The sequence below is a fragment of the Boleophthalmus pectinirostris genome, unplaced genomic scaffold (assembly GCF_026225935.1).
Source record: "Boleophthalmus pectinirostris isolate CB_2022bp ecotype Guang Dong unplaced genomic scaffold, ASM2622593v1 HiC_scaffold_7, whole genome shotgun sequence".
In the NCBI taxonomy this organism is placed as follows: domain Eukaryota; kingdom Metazoa; phylum Chordata; class Actinopteri; order Gobiiformes; family Gobiidae; genus Boleophthalmus; species Boleophthalmus pectinirostris.
In genome coordinates, this window is record NW_026571473.1 from 39,188,297 (window position 1) to 39,205,259 (window position 16,963).

General features: G+C 49.6%; 1 protein-coding gene across 1 annotated transcript; it reads right to left on the reverse strand.

Moving 5' to 3' along the window:
• Nucleotides 1-1,578: 1,578 nt before the first annotated feature.
• Nucleotides 1,579-14,757, reverse strand: rab3b (RAB3B, member RAS oncogene family). Its single transcript, XM_055165200.1, has 4 exons — nt 14,533-14,757; nt 11,449-11,567; nt 10,173-10,297; nt 1,579-1,763 (listed from the first exon to the last, which is right to left on the reverse strand). The coding sequence occupies exons 1-4, from the start codon at nt 14,755-14,757 to the stop codon at nt 1,579-1,581; spliced, it is 654 nt and encodes a 217-aa protein (XP_055021175.1).
• Nucleotides 14,758-16,963: the final 2,206 nt, after the last annotated feature.

The following is a 16,963-nucleotide window of genomic DNA, read 5'->3' on the forward strand; positions in this document are numbered from 1 at the left end:
AAACGAGACTCAAAGGCCAAAGGGACTCGGGGTGACTCGGGGTGACTCCGGGGTGACTCCGGGGTGACTCCGGGGTGACTCCGGGGTGACTCGGGGGTGACTCCGGGGTGACTCCGGGGTGACTCGGGGTGACGACTCGGGGTGACTCCGGGACTCCGGGTGACTCCGGGTGACTCCGGGTGACTCCGGGGTGACTCCGGGGTGACTCCGGGACTGGGGTGACTCCGGGGTGACTCCGGGGTGACTCCGGGTGACTCGGGTGACTCCGGGGTGACTCGGGGTGACTCCGGGGTGACTCCGGGGTGACTCGGGGTGACTCCGGGTGACTCCGGGTGACTCCGGGGTGACTCGGGGTGACTCCGGGGTGACTCGGGGTGACTCCGGGTGACTCCAGACTCAGGGAAAGATTCATTTTCAGAGTTTGTGTATAAAAGACGGGAACAAACGAAGGGAAATGTGTGTCCAGACCAGTTTGTCAAAGCCTGATCCTGTCACATCTCAGAAACTCAGAGGCCGAGGCTGGTTCTGGTCCTGGTCCTGGTCCTGGTCCTGGTCTGGTCTGGTCTGGTCCTGGTCTGGTCCTGGTCTGGGTCTGGGTCGTTCTTGGATGGAGACACTGGGACTTCCAGGAGCCACAGGAGGCACCAGTGGCAAAAAAAAAAACTGTGGTTGTGTCATTAGGCAAGACACTTCACCCACATTGCCTAGTGTGACAGTGTAGTGTGTGTGTGTGTGTGTGTGTGTGTGTGTGTGGTCTGAGGGGCCGATGGTGCAGACTGGCAGTCACACTTCCGTCAGTCTGTCCCAGGGCGGCTGTGGCTGTGGTGTTGAGTGACTGAATAATGAAGAGTAAAGTTTCTTTGTGGATCTTGAAAGGTGCTGTACAAATGTAATTAATCAATCAAATAATTCATTAATCAATCAAATGTCTGTGTTTTTAAAAACTCTCGTGCAGAGTGAACCTGGACTAGAAGAGCTCGAGTTTAAAAGTGTCTGTGGTTTAAGTCGTTCACTAAAATCAATTTATATAAAATAAATTTAGCTTTTGGGACAAATATTCTTCTGTGATTAATTAAGATTCATTAATGACAAAGTCTGGTCATTAATTAGAATATTTAAATGAAGCCCCACCCCCTAATTTTAATATTTGACACCTGATCTGATTCATGTGGAGCAGGTCAGAGGTCAGAGGTCAGAGGTCAGAGGTCAGAGGGAGGGGTCACGCTTTTCACACACAAACTGAACCGGAGCCAGAGTTGGTGGAGCCGAAGAGCGTCCGTGAACACTTCCTGTGCGGAGCGCGGCGGAGAGAAGGTCACGTACGTCCGGACGCATGTCGAGTCTACGCCAAGATCACGGCGAGAAAAGATCAAATCGAAAACACGGACCGGATCTCGAGAGGAAGAGGAAGAGGAAGAAGAGGAAGAGGAGGAGGAGGAAGAGAAGAGGAAGAAGAGAGAAGAAGAGGAGAGAGAGAGGAAGAGAAGAGAAGAGGAAGAGGAGGAGGAGGAAGAGGAGAGAGAGAGGAGAGGAGAGAAGAGGAGAGGAGGAAAGAGGATGAGGAGGAGAAGGAGATGTTCAGCAGCACTTCTGCGGCAGCTGGGCGGGTTTGTCCGTCAGTCTGGTCGTCTTGGTTCCTGCAGCGGCCGGAGCTTCGACGTCGACGCGCTCGGACATTTTCACACAGATGATGTCGACCAGACGCTCGAACACCTGACGCACGTTGATGTTCTCCTTCGCACTGGCCTCGTAGTACTCGAAACCTGCAGAGATACGCTACTGTCAGTACTCGAGTACTCGAAACCTGCAGAGATACGCTACTGTCAGTACTCGAGTACTCGAAACCTGCAGAGATACGCTACTGTCAGTACTCGAGTACTCGAGTACTCGAAACCTGCAGAGATACTCGCTACTGTCAGTACTCGAGTACTCGAGTACTCGAGTACCTGCAGGGAGACTCGTCAGTACTCGAGTACTCGAGTACGCTACTGTCAGTACTCGAAACCTGCAGGATACGCTACTGTACTCGAACTCGAGTGCAGTACAGTACTCGAGTACTCGAAACCTGCAGGGGTGCAAGACAACTACTAGTAGTAGTAAGTAAGTAGTAGTAGTAGTAGTAGTAGTAGTAGGAGTAGTACTTGTAGTAGTAGTAGTAGTAGTAGTAGGAGTAGTACTTGTAGTAGTAGTAGTAGTAGTATTTGTAGTAGTAGTAGTAGTAGTAGTACTTGTAGTAGTAGTAGTACTTGTAGTACTTGTACACGTACCCAGTTGGTCGGCCAGGTGCAGTAGTAGTAGTAGTAGTAGTACTTGTAGTACTTGTACACGTACCCAGTTGGTCGGCCAGGTGCAGTAGTAATAGTACTTGCAGTACTTGTAGTACTTGTAGTACTTGTACACGTACCCAGTTGGTCGGCCAGGTGCAGTAGTAGTAGTACTTGTAGTACTTGTAGTACTTGTACACGTACCCAGTTGGTCGGCGGTGCAGTAGTAGTAGTAGTAGTAGTAGTAGTAGTAGCTTGTAGTAGTAGTGTAGTAGTTAGTAGTAGTAGTAGTACTTGTACACGTACCCAGTTGGTCGGCCAGGTGCAGTAGTAGTAGTACTTGTAGTACTTGTAGTACGTGTACAAGTACCCAGTTGGTCGGCCAGCTGTAGTAGTAGTAGTACTTGTAGTACTTGTACACGTACCCAGCTGGTCGGCGAGGTGCAGTAGTAGTAGTAGTAAAGTAGTAGTAGTAGTAGTAGTAGTAGTACTTGTACACGTACCCAGTTGGTCGGCCAGGTGTAGTAGTAGTAGTACTTGTAGTACTTGTACATGTCCCCAGCTGGTCGGCCAGGTGCAGTAGTAGTAGTAGTAGTAGTAGTAGTAGTAGTAGTAGTAGTAGTACTTGTAGTACTTGTAGTACTTGTACACGTACCCAGCTGGTCGGCGAGGTGCAGTAGTAGTAGTAGTAGTAGTAGTAGTAGTAGTATAGTACTTGTACACGTACCCAGTAGGTCGGCCAGGTGCAGTAGTAGTAGTATTTGTAGTTTGTAGTACTTGTAGTACTTAGTGCAGTAGTAGTAGTACTTGTAGTACTTGTAGTACTTGTACACGTACCCAGTTGGTCGGCCAGGTGCAGTAGTAGTAGTATTTGTAGTACTTGTAGTACTTGTACACGTACCCAGTTGGTCGGCCAGGTGCAGTAGTAGTAGTATTTGTAGTACTTGTAGTACTTGTACACGTACCCAGTTGGTCGGCCAGGTGCAGTAGTAGTAGTAGTAGTAGTATTTGTAGTACTTTTAGTACTTGTACACGTACCCAGTTGGTCGGCCAGGTGCAGTAGTAGTAGTATTTGTAGTACTTGTAGTACTTGTACACGTACCCAGTTGGTCGGCCAGGTGCAGTAGTAGTAGTACTTGTAGTACTTGTAGTACTTGTACACGTACCCAGTTGTCGGCCAGGTGCAGTAGTAGTATTTGTACTTGTAGTACTTGTAGTACTTGTACACGTACCCAGTTGGTCGGCCAGGTGCAGTAGTAGTAGTAGTAGTAGTATTTGTAGTATTTGTAGTACTTGTAGTACTTGTACACGTACCCAGTTGGTCGGCCAGGTGCAGTAGTAGTAGTAGTAGTAGTAGTACTTGTAGTACTCGTAGTACTTGTACACGTACCCAGTTGGTCGGCCAGGTGCAGTAGTAGTAGTACTTGTAGTACTTGTACACGTACCCAGTTGGTCGGCCAGGTGCAGTAGTAGTAGTAGTAGTAGTATTTGTAGTACTTGTAGTACTTGTACACATACCCAGTTGGTCGGCCAGGTGCAGTAGTAGTAGTAGTAGTAGTACTTGTAGTACTCGTAGTACTTGTACACGTACCCAGTTGGTCGGCCAGGTGCAGTAGTAGTAGTAGTATTTGTAGTACTTGTAGTACTTGTACACGTACCCAGTTGGTCGGCCAGGTGCAGTAGTAGTAGTAGTAGTAGTATTTGTAGTACTTGTACACGTACCCAGTTGGTCGGCCAGGTGCAGTAGTAGTAGTAGTAGTGGTATTTGTAGTACTTGTAGTACTTGTACACGTACCCAGTTGGTCGGCCAGGTGCAGTAGTAGTAGTAGTTTGTAGTACTTGTAGTACTTGTACACGTACCCAGTTGGTCGGCCAGGTGCAGTAGTAGTAGTATTTGTAGTACTTGTAGTACTTGTAGTACTTGTACACGTACCCAGTTGGTCGGCCAGGTGCAGTAGTAGTAGTATTTGTAGTACTTGTAGTACTTGTACACGTACCCAGTTGGTCGGCCAGGTGCAGTAAGTGTAGTAGTAGTAGTAGTACTTGTAGTACTTGTACACGTACCCAGTTGGTCGGCCAGGTGCAGTAGTAGTAGTATTTGTAGTACTTGTAGTACTTGTACACGTACCCAGTTGGTCGGCCAGGTGCAGTAGTAGTAGTATTTGTAGTACTTGTAGTACTTGTACACATACCCAGTTGGTCGGCCAGGTGCAGTAGTAGTAGTACTTGTAGTACTTGTAGTACTTGTACACGTACGCAGTTGGTCGGCCAGGTGCAGTAGTAGTAGTACTTGTAGTACTTGTACACGTACCCAGCTGGTCGGCGAGGTGCAGTAGTAGTAGTAGTAGTAGTAGTAGTAGTAGTAGTAGTAGTACTTGTACACGTACCCAGTTGGTCGGCCAGGTGCAGTAGTAGTAGTACTTGTAGTACTTGTAGTCCCCAGCTGGTCGCCAGGTGCAGTAGTAGTAGTAGTAGTAGTAGTAGTAGTAGTAGTAGTAGTAGTAGTAGTACTTGTAGTACTTGTAGTACTTGTACACGTACCCAGCTGGTCGGCGAGGTGCAGTAGTAGTAGTAGTAGTAGTAGTAGTAGTAGTAGTAAGTAGTACTTGTACACGTACCCAGTAGGTCGGCCAGGTGCAGTAGTAGTAGTATTTGTAGTACTTGTAGTACTTGTACACGTACCCAGTTGGTCGGCCAGGTGCAGTAGTAGTAGTACTTGTAGTACTTGTAGTACTTGTACACGTACCCAGTTGGTCGGCCAGGTGCAGTAGTAGTAGTACTTGTAGTACTTGTAGTACTTGTACACGTACCCAGTTGGTCGGCCAGTAGTAGTAGTTGTTAGTACTTGTAGTACTTGTACACGTACCCCGTTGGTCGGCCAGGTGCAGTAGTAGTAGTAGTAGTACTTGTAGTACTTGTACACGTACCCAGTTGGTCGGCCAGGTGCAGTAGTAGTAGTACTTGTAGTACTTGTAGTACTTGTACACGTACCCAGTTGGTCGGCCAGGTGCAGTAGTAGTAGTAGTAGTAGTATTTGTAGTACTTGTAGTACTTGTACACGTACCCAGTTGGTCGGCCAGGTGCAGTAGTAGTAGTAGTAGTAGTAGTACTTGTAGTACTCGTAGTACTTGTAGTACCCAGTTGGTCGGGCCAAGGTGCAGTAGTAGTAGTAGTTGTAGTACTTGTACACGTACCCAGTTGGTCGGCCAGGTGCAGTAGTAGTAGTAGTAGTAGTAGTACTGTAGTACTCGTAGTACTTGTACACGTACCAGTTGGTCGGCCAGGTGCAGTAGTAGTAGTATTTGTAGTACTTGTAGTACTTGTACCAGTTGGTCGGCCAGGTGCAGTTGTAGTAGTAGTTTGTAGTACTTGTAGTACTTGTACACGTACCCAGTTGGTCGGCCAGGTGCAGTAGTAGTAGTAGTTTGTAGTACTTGTAGTACTTGTACACGTACCCAGTTGGTCGGCCAGGTGGCAGTAGTAGTAGTATTTGTAGTACTTGTAGTACTTGTACACGTACCCAGTTGGTCGGCCAGGTGCAGTAGTAGTAGTAGTAGTAGTAGTACTTGTAGTACACTTGTACAGTACCCAGTTGGTCGGCCAGGTGCAGTAGTAGTAGTAGTAGTGTAGTACTTGTAGTACTTGTACACCGTACCCAGTTGGTCGGCCAGGTGCAGTAGTAGTAGTAGTAGTTTGTAGTACTTGTAGTACTTGTACACGTACCCAGTTGGTCGGCCCAGGTGCAGTAGTAGTAGTATTGTAGTACTTGTAGTACTTGTACACGTACCCAGTTGGTCGGCCAGGTGCAGTAGTAGTAGTATTTGTAGTACTTGTAGTACTTGTACACGTACCCAGTTGGTCGGCCAGGTGCAGTAGTAGTAGTATTTGTAGTACTTGTAGTACTTGTACACGTACCAGTTGGTCGGCCAGGTGCAGTAGCAGTAGTATTTGTAGTACTTGTAGTACTTGTACACGTACCCAGTTGGTCGCCAGGTGCAGTAGTAGTAGTAGTGTAGTACACGTACCAGTGGTAGTAGTAGTACTTTGTAGTACTTGTACTTGTACTACCAGTGGTCGGCCAGTGCAGTAGTAGTAGTATTTGTAGTACTTGTAGTACTTGTACACTACCCAGTTGGTCGGCCAGGTGCAGTAGTAGTAGTACTTGTAGTACTTGTACACGTACCCAGTTGGTCGGCCAGGTGCAGTAGTAGTAGTGTAGTACTTGTAGTACTTGTACACGTACCAGTTGGTCGGCCAGGTGCAGTAGTAGTAGTATTTGTAGTACTTGTAGTACTTGTACACGTACCCAGTTGGTCGGCCAGGTGCAGTAGTAGTAGTAGTACTTGTAGTACTTGTAGGTACTTGTACACGTACCCAGTTGGTCGGCCAGGTGCAGTAGTAGTAGTATTTGTAGTACTTGTAGTACTTGTACACGTACCCAGTTGGTCGGCCAGGTGCAGTAGTAGTAGTAGTAGTAGTAGTACTTTGTAGTACTTGTAGTACTTGTACACGTACCCAGTTGGTCGGCCAGGTGCAGTAGTAGTAGTATTTGTAGTACTTGTAGTACTTGTACACGTACCAGTTGGTCGGCCAGGTGCAGTAGTAGTAGTAGTTTTGTAGTACTTGTAGTACTTGTACACGTACCCAGTTTGGTCGGCCAGGTGCAGTAGTAGTAGTAGTGTTTTTAGTACTTGTAGTACTTGTACACGTACCCAGTTGGTCGGCCAGGTGGCAGTAGTAGTAGTAATTGTAGTACTTGTAGTACTTGTACACGTACCCAGTTGGTCGGCCAGGTGCAGTAGTAGTAGTAGTAGTAGTAGTACTTGTAGTACTTGTAGTACTTGTACACGTACCCAGTTGGTCGGCCAGGTGCAGTAGTAGTAGTAGTATTGTAGTACTTGTAGTACTTGTACACGTACCCAGTTGGTCGGCCAGGTGCAGTAGTAGTAGTAGTAGTAGTATTTGTAGTACTTGTACACGTACCCAGTTGGTCGGCCAGGTGCAGTAGTAGTAGTAGTAGTGGTATTTGTAGTACTTGTAGTACTTGTACACGTACCCAGTTGGTCGGCCAGGTGCAGTAGTAGTAGTACTTGTAGTACTTGTAGTACTTGTAGTACTTGTACACGTACCCAGTTGGTCGGCCAGGTGCAGTAGTAGTAGTATTTGTAGTACTTGTAGTACTTGTACACGTACCCAGTTGGTCGGCCAGGTGCAGTAGTAGTAGTATTTGTAGTACTTGTAGTACTTGTACACATACCCAGTTGGTCGGCCAGGTGCAGTAGTAGTAGTATTTGTAGTACTTGTAGTACTTGTACACGTACCCAGTTGGTCGGCCAGGTGCAGTAGTAGTAGTATTTGTAGTACTTGTAGTACTTGTACACGTACCAGTTGGTCGGCCAGGTGCAGTAGTAGTAGTATTTGTAGTACTTGTAGTACTTGTACACGTACCCAGTTGGTCGGCCAGGTGCAGTAGTAGTAGTATTTGTAGTACTTGTAGTACTTGTACACGTACCCAGTTGGTCGGCCAGGTGCAGTAGTAGTAGTAGTAGTAGTACTTGTAGTACTTGTACACGTACCCAGTTGGTCGGCCAGGTGCAGTAGTAGTAGTATTTGTAGTACTTGTAGTACTTGTACACGTACCCAGTTGGTCGGCCAGGTGCAGTAGTAGTAGTATTTGTAGTACTTGTAGTACTTGTACACGTACCCAGTTGGTCGGCCAGGTGCAGTAGTAGTAGTACTTGTAGTACTTGTACACGTACCCAGTTGGTCGGCCAGGTGCAGTAGTAGTAGTATTTGTAGTACTTGTAGTACTTGTACACGTACCCAGTTGGTCGGCCAGGTGCAGTAGTAGTAGTATTTGTAGTACTTGTAGTACTTGTACACGTACCCAGTTGGTCGGCCAGGTGCAGTAGTAGTAGTACTTGTAGTACTTGTACACGTACCCAGTTGGTCGGCCAGGTGCAGTAGTAGTAGTATTTGTAGTACTTGTAGTACTTGTACACGTACCCAGTTGGTCGGCCAGGTGCAGTAGTAGTAGTAGTAGTAGTAGTAGTACTTGTAGTACTCGTAGTACTTGTACACGTACCCAGTTGGTCGGCCAGGTGCAGTAGTAGTAGTATTTGTAGTACTTGTAGTACTTGTACACGTACCCAGTTGGTCGGCCAGGTGCAGTAGTAGTAGTATTTGTAGTACTTGTAGTACTTGTACACGTACCAGTTGGTCGGCCAGGTGCAGTAGTAGTAGTATTTGTAGTACTTGTAGTACTTGTACACGTACCCAGTTGGTCGGCCAGGTGCAGTAGCAGTAGTATTTGTAGTACTTGTAGTACTTGTACACGTACCCAGTTGGTCGGCCAGGTGCAGTAGTAGTAGTATTTGTAGTACTTGTAGTACTTGTACACGTACCCAGTTGGTCGGCCAGGTGCAGTAGTAGTAGTACTTGTAGTAGTAGTACTTGTACACGTACCCAGTTGGTCGGCCAGGTGCAGTAGTAGTAGTATTTGTAGTACTTGTAGTACTTGTACACGTACCCAGTTGGTCGGCCAGGTGCAGTAGTAGTAGTATTGTAGTACTTGTAGTACTTGTACACGTACCCAGTTGGTCGGCCAGGTGCAGTAGTAGTAGTATTTGTAGTACTTGTAGTACTTGTACACGTACCCAGTTGGTCGGCCAGGTGCAGTAGTAGTAGTATTTGTAGTACTTGTAGTACTTGTACACGTACCCAGTTGGTCGGCCAGGTGCAGTAGTAGTAGTATTTGTAGTACTTGTAGTACTTGTACACGTACCCAGTTGGTCGGCCAGGTGCAGTAGTAGTAGTACTTTGTAGTACTTGTAGTACTTGTACACGTACCCAGTTGGTCGGCCAGGTGCAGTAGTAGTAGTATTTGTAGTACTTGTAGTACTTGTACACGTACCCAGTTGGTCGGCCAGGTGCAGTAGTAGTAGTAGTAGTAGTAGTACTTGTAGTACTCGTAGTACTTGTACACGTACCCAGTTGGTCGGCCAGGTGCAGTAGTAGTAGTATTTGTAGTACTTGTAGTACTTGTACACGTACCCAGTTGGTCGGCCAGGTGCAGTAGTAGTAGTATTTGTAGTACTTGTAGTACTTGTACACGTACCCAGTTGGTCGGCCAGGTGCAGTAGTAGTAGTATTTGTAGTACTTGTAGTACTTGTACACGTACCCAGTTGGTCGGCCAGGTGCAGTAGTAGTAGTATTTGTAGTACTTGTAGTACTTGTACACGTACCCAGTTGGTCGGCCAGGTGCAGTAGTAGTAGTACTTGTAGTACTTGTAGTACTTGTACACGTACCCAGTTGGTCGGCCAGGTGCAGTAGTAGTAGTATTTGTAGTACTTGTAGTACTTGTACACGTACCCAGTTGGTCGGCCAGGTGCAGTAGTAGTAGTAGTAGTAGTATTTGTAGTACTTGTAGTACTTGTACACGTACCCAGTTGGTCGGCCAGGTGCAGTAGTAGTAGTATTTGTAGTACTTGTAGTACTTGTACACGTACCCAGTTGGTCGGCCAGGTGCAGTAGTAGTAGTATTTGTAGTACTTGTAGTACTTGTACACGTACCCAGTTGGGTCGGCCAGGTGCAGTAGTAGTAGTAGTACTTGTAGTACTTGTACACGTACCCAGTTGGTCGGCCAGGTGCAGTAGTAGTAGTACTTGTAGTACTTGTACACGTACCCAGTTGGTCGGCCAGGTGCAGTAGTAGTAGTACTTGTAGTACTTGTACACGTACCCAGTTGGTCGGCCAGGTGCAGTAGTAGTAGTACTTGTAGTACTTGTACACGTACCCAGTTGGTCGGCCAGGTGCAGTAGTAGTAGTACTTGTAGTACTTGTACACGTACCCAGTTGGTCGGCCAGGTGCAGTAGTAGTAGTACTTGTAGTACTTGTACACGTACCCAGTTGGTCGGCCAGGTGTTTTCCTTTCTCCGGGGGAACGACTCGTTCTTCGTCCACGTCACATTTGTTTCCGACGAGAATCACCTGAGCGTTGTCCCACGAGTACGTCTTTATCTGAGTCGCCCTGAAACACACACCGGGACTAAACCAGGACTAAACCAGGACTAGACCAGGACTAAACCAGGACTAAACCAGGACTAGACCAGGACTAAACCAGGACTAGACCAGGACTAAACCAGGACTAAACCAGGACTAGACCAGGACTAGACTAAACCAGGACTAGACCAGGACTAGACCAGGACTAAACCAGGACTAAACCAGGACTAGACCAGGACTAGACCAGGACTAGACCAGGACTAAACCAGGACTAGACCAGGACTAAACCAGGACTAAACCAGGACTAAACCAGGACTAAACCAGGACTAGACCAGGACTAAACCAGGACTAGACTAGGACTAAACCAGGACTAAACCAGGACTAGGACCAGGACTAACCAGGACTAGACCAGGACTAAACCAGGACTAGGACTAGACCAGGACTAGACTAGACAGGACCAGGACTAACCAGGACTAGACAGGACTAGACAGGACTAGACCAGGACTAGGACCAGGACTAGACCAGGACTAAACCAGGACTAGACTAGACCAGGACTAACCAGGACTAAACCAGGACTAAACCAGGACTAAACCAGGACTAGAGCAGGACTAGACCAGGACTAGACCAGGACTAAACCAGGACTAAACCAGGACTAGACCAGGACTAGACCAGGACTAAACCAGGACTAAACCAGGACTAGAACCAGGACTAAACCAGGACTAAACCAGACCAGGACTAGACCAGGACTAGACCAGGACTAAACGAGGACCAGGACTAGACCAGGACTAAACCAGGACTACACCGGGACTAAACCAGGACCAGGACTAGACCAGGACTAGACCAGGACTAAACCAGGACTAAACCAGGACCAGGACTAGACCAGGACCAGAACTAAACCAGGACCAGTACTAGACCAGGACCAGGACTAGACCAGGACCAGGACTAGACCAGGACTAGACCAGGAATAAACCAGGACTAGACCAGGACTAGACCAGGACTAGACCAGGACTAGACCAGGACCAGGACTAAACCCAGTCTAAAACTGAACTAAAAGGTGATCTAAACCATTTCCAGTCTAGACTCGGTCTGGACTCGGTCTGGACCCGGTCTGGACCCGGTCTGGACTCGGTCTGGACCCGGTCTGGACTCGGTCTGGACCCGGTCTGGACTGGGACTCACCAGTCCTGGACGGCGTTGAAGGATTCCTCGTTGGTGATGTCGTACATGAGGATGAAGCCCATGGCGCCGCGGTAATACGCCGTCGTGATGGTCCGATAACGCTCCTGCCCCGCCGTGTCCTGCAGAGGGCGACAGACACACTGAAACAAGACCAGGACCAAGACCAGGACCAGGACCAGGACCAGAGCCAGGACCAGGACCAGGACCAAGACCAGAGCCAGGACCAAGACCAAGACCAGAGCCACATAACGCTCCTGCCCCGCCGTGTCCTGCAGAGGGCGACAGACACACTGAAACAAGACCAGACCAAGACCAGGACCAGGACCAGGACCAGGACCAAGACCAGGACCAAGACCAAGAGCCAGGACCAGGACCAAGACCAGAGACCAGGAGCCAAGACCAGAGCCAAGACCAGAGCCACATAACGCTCCTGCCCCGCCGTGTCCTGCAGAGGGCGACAGACACACTGAAACAAGACCAGGACCAAGACCAGGACCAGGACCAGGACCAAGACCAGGACCAAGACCAGAGCCAGGACCAGGACCAAGACCAGAGCCAGAGCCAAGACCAGAGCCAAGACCAGAGCCACATAACGCTCCTGCCCCGCCGTGTCCTGCAGAGGGCGACAAACACACACTGAACCAGAACCAGGACTAAACCAGGACCAAGACCAGGACCAAGACCAGGACCAGGACCAAGACCAGAGCCAGGACCAAGACCAAGACCAGAGCCACATAACGCTCCTGCCCCACCGTGTCCTGCAGAGGGCGACAGACACACACAGAAACAAGACCAAGACCAAGACCAGGACCAGGATCAAGACCAGGACTAAACCAGGACCAGGACCAGGACCAGAACTAAACCAGAACTGAACCAGGTCAGACAGGAGCAGTGACAGGACCTGACAGGAGCAGTGACAGGAGCAGTGACAGGAGCAGGCCCTGTCCTCCCGTCTGTTTTTCTCCTCTGTTTCCATGACAACAGCCGCTCATCAAAGGTTTCCCTGGAGACGCTCAGCGGGAGGCGGCCGGGCCAATCAGAGCAGCCCGACCAAACCAGGAAACCCTCGGACCAATCACAGCGCAGGACAGGACAGTGTGGAGAAATATCCCGCAGTGGGGCTTTAATCCTCCTGCACTCGTCCTCACAAAACCTCCTGGAGACGAGTTTGATTCTTTCACACGTTCAACTCAAAAACCTGAACACTGAACCCGAGCTCGTCTCTCAAACTGAAAACACCCCGTCCCACCTCGTGATGTCATCGTGTGGCCGTACAGGAAGTGCTCCACTGCGTTTTTAAACTCCACACAACTTCAAGTAAAAGAATCATCTGAATCGTTTTGTTTTTTTTCAGTCGTGGAGTCGTTGATCTCGATCGAACTAAAGAAAAAAAGCAGCTGAGGACTTGAAAACAGGTTCTCACGGTCATGGAAATCCTGGAAAAGTCATGGATTATTTTTTAAATTCAATGAAAGTTTTGGAAAAGTCGTGGAATTTGAGTCTCTCTCTTTCCCGTTCAGGTCTCATGAGTCTGTTCACCTAAAACTCTGATCGGTTCTTCACACGTAGGTGCTGGAAAGTCCTGGAACATTCACTTGAGTGTCATGGAGAAGTCATGGAAAAGTTAAAAGAGCGGGAACCCTGTGAAAACTCCCACTTCATGACATCACGAGGTGGAGCAGAGCATTTGGAGGTTTGATGTAAACAGATCTGAGTGTGAGGAGGAACATCAGAACATCAGAACATCAGAACATGACTTAGAGTTTTTGAGATTCAGGAGCTTTAAGGGTTAAAGTCTGAAGAAAAGTGAGGTGGTTTTGGTGGACCTGCTCTGAGGAACCTGCTCTGTGGGACCTTCTCTGTGGGACCTTCTCTGTGGGACCTTCTCTGTGGGACCTTCTCTGTGGGACCTTCTCTGTAGGACCTTCTCTGTGGGACCTTCTCTGTAGGACCTTCTCTGTAGGACCTTCTCTGTGGGACCTTCTCTGTGGGACCTTCTCTGTGGGACCTTCTCTGTGGGACCTTCTCTGTGGGACCTTCTCTGTGGACCTTCTCTGTGGGACCTTCTCTGTGGGACCTTCTCTGTGGGACCTTCTGTGGACCTTCTCTGTAGGACCTTCTGTGGACCTGCTCTGTGGACCTTCTCTGTGACCTTCTCTGTGGACCTTCTCTGTGGGACCTTCTCTGTGGGACCTTCTCTGTGGGACCTTCTCTGTGGGACCTGCTCTGTGGGACCTGCTCTGTGGGACCTTCTGTGTAGGACCTTCTCTGTAGGACCTTCTCTGTGGACCTGCTCTGTGGACCTTCTCTGTGGACCTTCTCTGTGGGACCTTCTCTGTGGGACCTTCTCTGTGGGACCTTCTCTGTGGACCTTCTCTGTGGACCTTCTCTGTGGACCTGTCTGTGGACCTCTCTGTGGACCTGCTCTGTGGACTGCTCTGTGGACCTTCTCTGTGGACCTTCTCTGTGGGACCTGCTCTGTGGACCTTCTCTGTGACCTGCTCTGTGGACCTTCTCTGTGGGACCTGCTCTGTGGACCTGCTCTGTGGACCTGCTCTGTGGACCTGCTCTGTGGACCTGCTCTGTGGACTGACCTTCTCTGTGGGACCTTCTCTGTGGGACCTTCTGTGTAGGACCTTCTCTGTAGGACCTTCTCTGTGGACCTTCTCTGTGGGACCTTCTCTGTGGACCTTCTCTGTGGGACCTTCTCTGTGGGACCTTCTCTGTGGGACCTTCTCTGTGGGACCTTCTCTGTGGACCTTCTCTGTGGACCTGCTCTGTGGACCTTCTCTGTGGGACCTTCTCTGTGGGACCTTCTCTGTGGACCTTCTCTGTGGGACCTGCTCTGTGGACCTGCTCTGTGGACCTGCTCTGTGGACCTTCTCTGTGGACCTGCTCTGTGGACCTGCTCTGTGGACCTTCTCTGTGGACCTGCTCTGTGGACCTTCTCTGTAGGACCTGCTCTGTGGACCTTCTCTGTGGGACCTGCTCTGTGGACCTCAGTATTTAGACGGAGCTGAGACGAGACGCTGGACCCCAGAAGAACACAGTTAGAACATCTCCAGAGCGACGTCGCGGTCGTACCCAGATCTGCAGCTTGATCCTCTTGTCGTTGCGGTAAACCGTCTTCACCTTGAAGTCGATGCCGACGGTGGAGACGAAGGAGTTACTGAAGGAGTCGTCGGCGTATCTGAAGAGGAACGAGGTCTTCCCCACGCTGCTGTTCCCGATGATCAGCAGCTTGAACATGTAGTCGAAGTTCTGGTCCGAGCCGTCCCTCTGCCCGAAGCGCTGGTCCGCCTTCGCCATCTGAGGGACGAGGACAGAGGACGAGGAGGAGGACGAGGACGAGGACGAGGACGAGAGGAGGACGAGACGAGGAGGGGACGAGGACGAGGAGGAGGACGAGGACGAGGAGGAGGACAGGGACGAGGACGAGGAGGAGGACGAGGACGAGGACGAGGAAGAAGACGAGGACAAGGACAGAGGAGGAGGACGAGGAGGAGGACGAGGACGAGAGGAGGACAGGGACGAGGACGAGGAGGAGGACGAGACGAGGAGAGGACAGGGACGAGGACGAGGAAGAAGACGAGGACAAGGACGAGGAGGAGGACGAGGACGAGGACGAGGAGGAGGACAGGGACGAGGAGGAGGACGAGGACGAGGAGGAGGACAGGGACGAGGAGGAGAGGAGGATGAGGAGGAGGACGAAGAGGACAGGGACGAGGACGAGGAGGAGGACAAGGACGAGGACGAGGAGGAGGACAGGGAGGACGAGACGAGGAGGAGGACGAGGACGAGGACGAGGAGGAGGACAAGGACGAGGACGAGGACGAGGAGGAGGACGAAGAGGACAAGGACGAGAACGAGGACGAGGACGAGAACGAGGAGGAGGACGAGGAGGAGGACGAGGAGGAGGACGAGGACGAGGAGGAGGAGGAGGACAAGGACGAGACGAGGACGAGGAGAGGAGGAGGAGGAGGAGGAGGACGAGAGGACAGGGAGGAGGACGAGGACGAGGACGAGGAGGAGGAGACGAGGAGGACGAGGACGAGGGAGGAGGACGAGGACAGGGACGAGGACGAGGAGGAGGACAAGGACGAGGACGAGAGGAGGACGAAGAGGACAAGGACGAGAACGAGGACGAGGACGAGAACGAGGAGGAGGACGAGGAGGAGGACGAGGAGGAGGATGAGGACAGGAGGACAGGACAGAGGACGAAGAGGAGGAGGAGGATGAGGACAGGGACGACAGGGACGACAGGGACGACAGGGACGACAGGGACGACAGGGACGAGGAGGAGGACGGTGGGACAAAGCAGAAGACAAAGAAGATCAGGTGAGAAACTCCTTGACTCTTACAAAAACATCAAATCCACACTGGAGAAAAACGGTTCAAATTTTAGAGTAAAATATTTCAGATTTGTTTTTAACACAAACAGTGTTTTATTTTAACTCTTTGAGAGTTAAATGGATGTTCGAGTTGATTTGGTTGAAGTTAATTCAACTTCTCTTATTGTTAATTTAAACTTCAAACTCCCTCCAGAGAAGAACCAGTTTGAACAAAGTGTTTTCTGTTTACTCTCTAAACCTTCATTTAACTCTGGATTTGGAGTTAAACTGAAACTTTGGTCCAGTTTTACTTCATGAACTTTTGCACAAATGTTAAATTAACTCTAGAACAGAGTGACTCAGAGAAACACTGAGGAAATGTTAAATGTTCAAACTGACTCTGTCAGAGTCGATTTGAACATTTTTTGTTGTGTGGGGGACGTGGGCCTGTGGGCGGAGCCTCGTACAGACTCGTACTGCTGGAGGACTAAACCAAAACTAAACCAGGACTAAACCAGAACTAAACCAGGACTAAACCAGGACTAAACCAGGACTAAACCAGGACTAAACCAGGACTAAACCAGAACTAAACCAGGACTAAATCAGGACTAAACCAGACTAAACCAGGACTAAACCAGGAACTAAACCAGGACTAAACCAGAACTAAACCAGGACTAAACCAGGACTAAACCAGAACTAAACCAGGACTAAACCAGGACTAAACCAGGACTAAACCAGGACTAAACCAGGACTAGTTCTGGTCTTTGTGGGTTTTGATTCACATTTTCATCCAAAATCACAAAAATCTGATTCACGCCATTTTACAGCACGAGGCGAAGCGCGCGAGCCCGAGACCACCGGGCCGTGCACGAGACCACCGGGCCGTGCACGAGACCACCGGGCCGTGCACGAGACCACCGGGCCGTGCACGAGACCACCGGGCCGTGCACGAGACCACCGGGCCGTGCACGAGACCACCGGGCCGTGCACGAGGCAACACCACAACATCCAGCAGAGACTAGCGCTCCCGGTCTAAACCAGGACTAAACCAGGTCTAAACCAGGTCTAAACCAGGTCTAAACCAGGACTAAACCAGGACTAAACCAGGTCTAAACCAGGTCTAAACCAGGACTAAAACAGGACTAAACCAGGACTAAACAGGACTAAAACAGGACTAAAACAGG

Excerpts from the sequence above, each read along its gene's own strand:
- rab3b (XM_055165200.1), bottom strand. The coding sequence starts at position 14,757 with ATGGCGAAGGCGGACCAGCGCTTCGGGCAGAGGGACGGCTCGGACCAG. Across the intron at positions 11,568-14,532 it reads GGATCAAGCTGCAGATCTGG|GACACGGCGGGGCAGGAGCG; the intron begins GTACGACCGCGA and ends CGCCCTCTGCAG. Across the intron at positions 1,764-10,172 it reads ACACCTGGCCGACCAACTGG|GTTTCGAGTACTACGAGGCC; the intron begins GTACGTGTACAA and ends GTATCTCTGCAG.